The sequence below is a fragment of the Poecilia latipinna genome, unplaced genomic scaffold (genome assembly GCF_001443285.1).
Source record: "Poecilia latipinna isolate Pla-1442-1.1 unplaced genomic scaffold, P_latipinna-1.0 Scaffold5314, whole genome shotgun sequence".
Lineage (NCBI taxonomy): Eukaryota > Metazoa > Chordata > Actinopteri > Cyprinodontiformes > Poeciliidae > Poecilia > Poecilia latipinna.
The window spans coordinates 1-1,699 of NW_015117930.1; the positions used below are offsets into that span (position 1 = coordinate 1).

The 1,699-nt window shown below is 44.4% G+C and overlaps 1 protein-coding gene across 1 annotated transcript; it reads left to right on the plus strand.

The window, feature by feature from the left end:
• The first annotated feature begins 13 nt into the window (after positions 1-13).
• LOC106943452 (gastrula zinc finger protein XlCGF52.1-like) lies at positions 14-1,697 on the plus strand. Its single transcript, XM_015026762.1, has one exon. It carries the CDS (start codon positions 338-340, stop codon positions 1,529-1,531), a length of 1,194 nt encoding a protein of 397 aa, XP_014882248.1. The 5' UTR covers positions 14-337; the 3' UTR covers positions 1,532-1,697.
• The last annotated feature ends 2 nt before the right edge of the window (positions 1,698-1,699 follow it).

Consider the following 1,699-nt stretch of genomic DNA (forward strand, 5'->3'; position numbering starts at 1 on the left):
CTTTTGATTCAGGTGTGCTGCAGGACTGAAGTTGTAGACTCCTGCTTTATAAACTTCACTTTCTAAAGAGCATTAAGCTAACAGCAGTAAAAGATTTCATCCTTTAGTTTCCAGCTCAAGAAAACAGGGATATTAAATAGACTCACTCTGCTGCAAACTCACCATCTGACTTTAGAGCTGGAATTTCATTAAAGGGAGTTTAAGACCAGGAACTGACCCAGGCCTTTTTCTGTTCGACCCTCCAGACGTCCACCAGGATGACGTTTGGGAAGAGGAGGCGCTCACCAACCAGGAGAGGAGCTCCGGTTTTGATGAAGAGGATCCAGAACCTCTGCAGATGAAAGAGGAGCAGGTTGAGTTTGGACATCTGCTGATAAAAGAGGAAGACATGGAGCTCCTCATCAGTCAAGATGAAGAGCAGCTTGAGCTGAAGGAGGAGTCTGACACCTTCATGGTGACGCCTGCTGATGAGGAAAGCTTTCACACTGAACCAGAACCAAACTGGTACCCGCTCGACTCTCAGGACTCCCCTGAAAGTAACAGCCAGGACCAGGAAGGAAGCGCTTCAGAAGACTGGGGGTCAAAGAGTGATGAAGAGCAAATGCTAAATGAGCAGGGTCAGGAAACCAGACAATATAATCAGTATTCTGAGAGCTCAAATCAAGAAGGGCACAGTGCTCACAAAGAAAAGAAACAATATTCTTGTAAAATGTGTGACAAAAGCTTTTCCCAGAATAATAATCTGACGATACACATGAGAAGTCACACAGGGGAGAGGCCTTTCTCATGCGAGACGTGTGGCAAAGGTTTTACTACAAAATCGAATTTAACCCTTCACTTGAGAACTCACACAGGTGAGAAGCCTTTTCCGTGCGTGACCTGTGGAAAAAGCTTCAGTCTAAAATGTATTTTAACCGAGCACATCAGAACTCACACCGGTGAGAAACCCTTCCCATGTCTGGCCTGTGAGAAAAGTTTCCCCTCCAAAAACCATTTGAATAAGCATTTGAGAATTCACACTGGCGAGAGGCCATTCTCGTGCATCACCTGTGGGAAAAGGTTCAGTCTGAAGTGCAATTTAACTGAACACATGAGGACTCACACTGGTGAGAAGCCTTTTCAGTGTTTGGCTTGTGACAAAAGTTTCAACTCTAAAAACCATTTGAATAAACACCTGAGAGTCCACACAGGTGAGAGGCCTTTCGCCTGCATGGTCTGCGGAAAAGGGTTCGCTCAGAAAAGTTGTTTAACGGATCACATGAGAACTCACACGGGGGAGAAACCTTTCCTTTGTGGTATGTGTCAGAAAGCCTTCAGCCTGAGGAGCAGCTTGAATAACCACATGAGAACCCACACGGGCGACAAGCCTTTCTCATGCAACAGCTGCGAAAGAACGTTCACGTTAAAGAGTCGTCTGAACAGACACATGAGGTCTCACACAGGGGAGAAACCGTTCACATGTAATGCTTGTACTAAAACCTACAGCCTAAAGAGCAGTTTGACCAAACACATGAAGACTCACATCGGCTAGGAGCGTTTCTGCTGTTTACAGTGTAGAGATAAAGATGTTAGCAACCATTAACATGACAGCTTATATTTTAATGTAATATAACGTGGAAGATGGTGATGGTTCACTAGGGCTGGATTAAAAGTTTTATTATGAAATTTTGTGGTGACGTTGTGATAACAATAAAAGTNA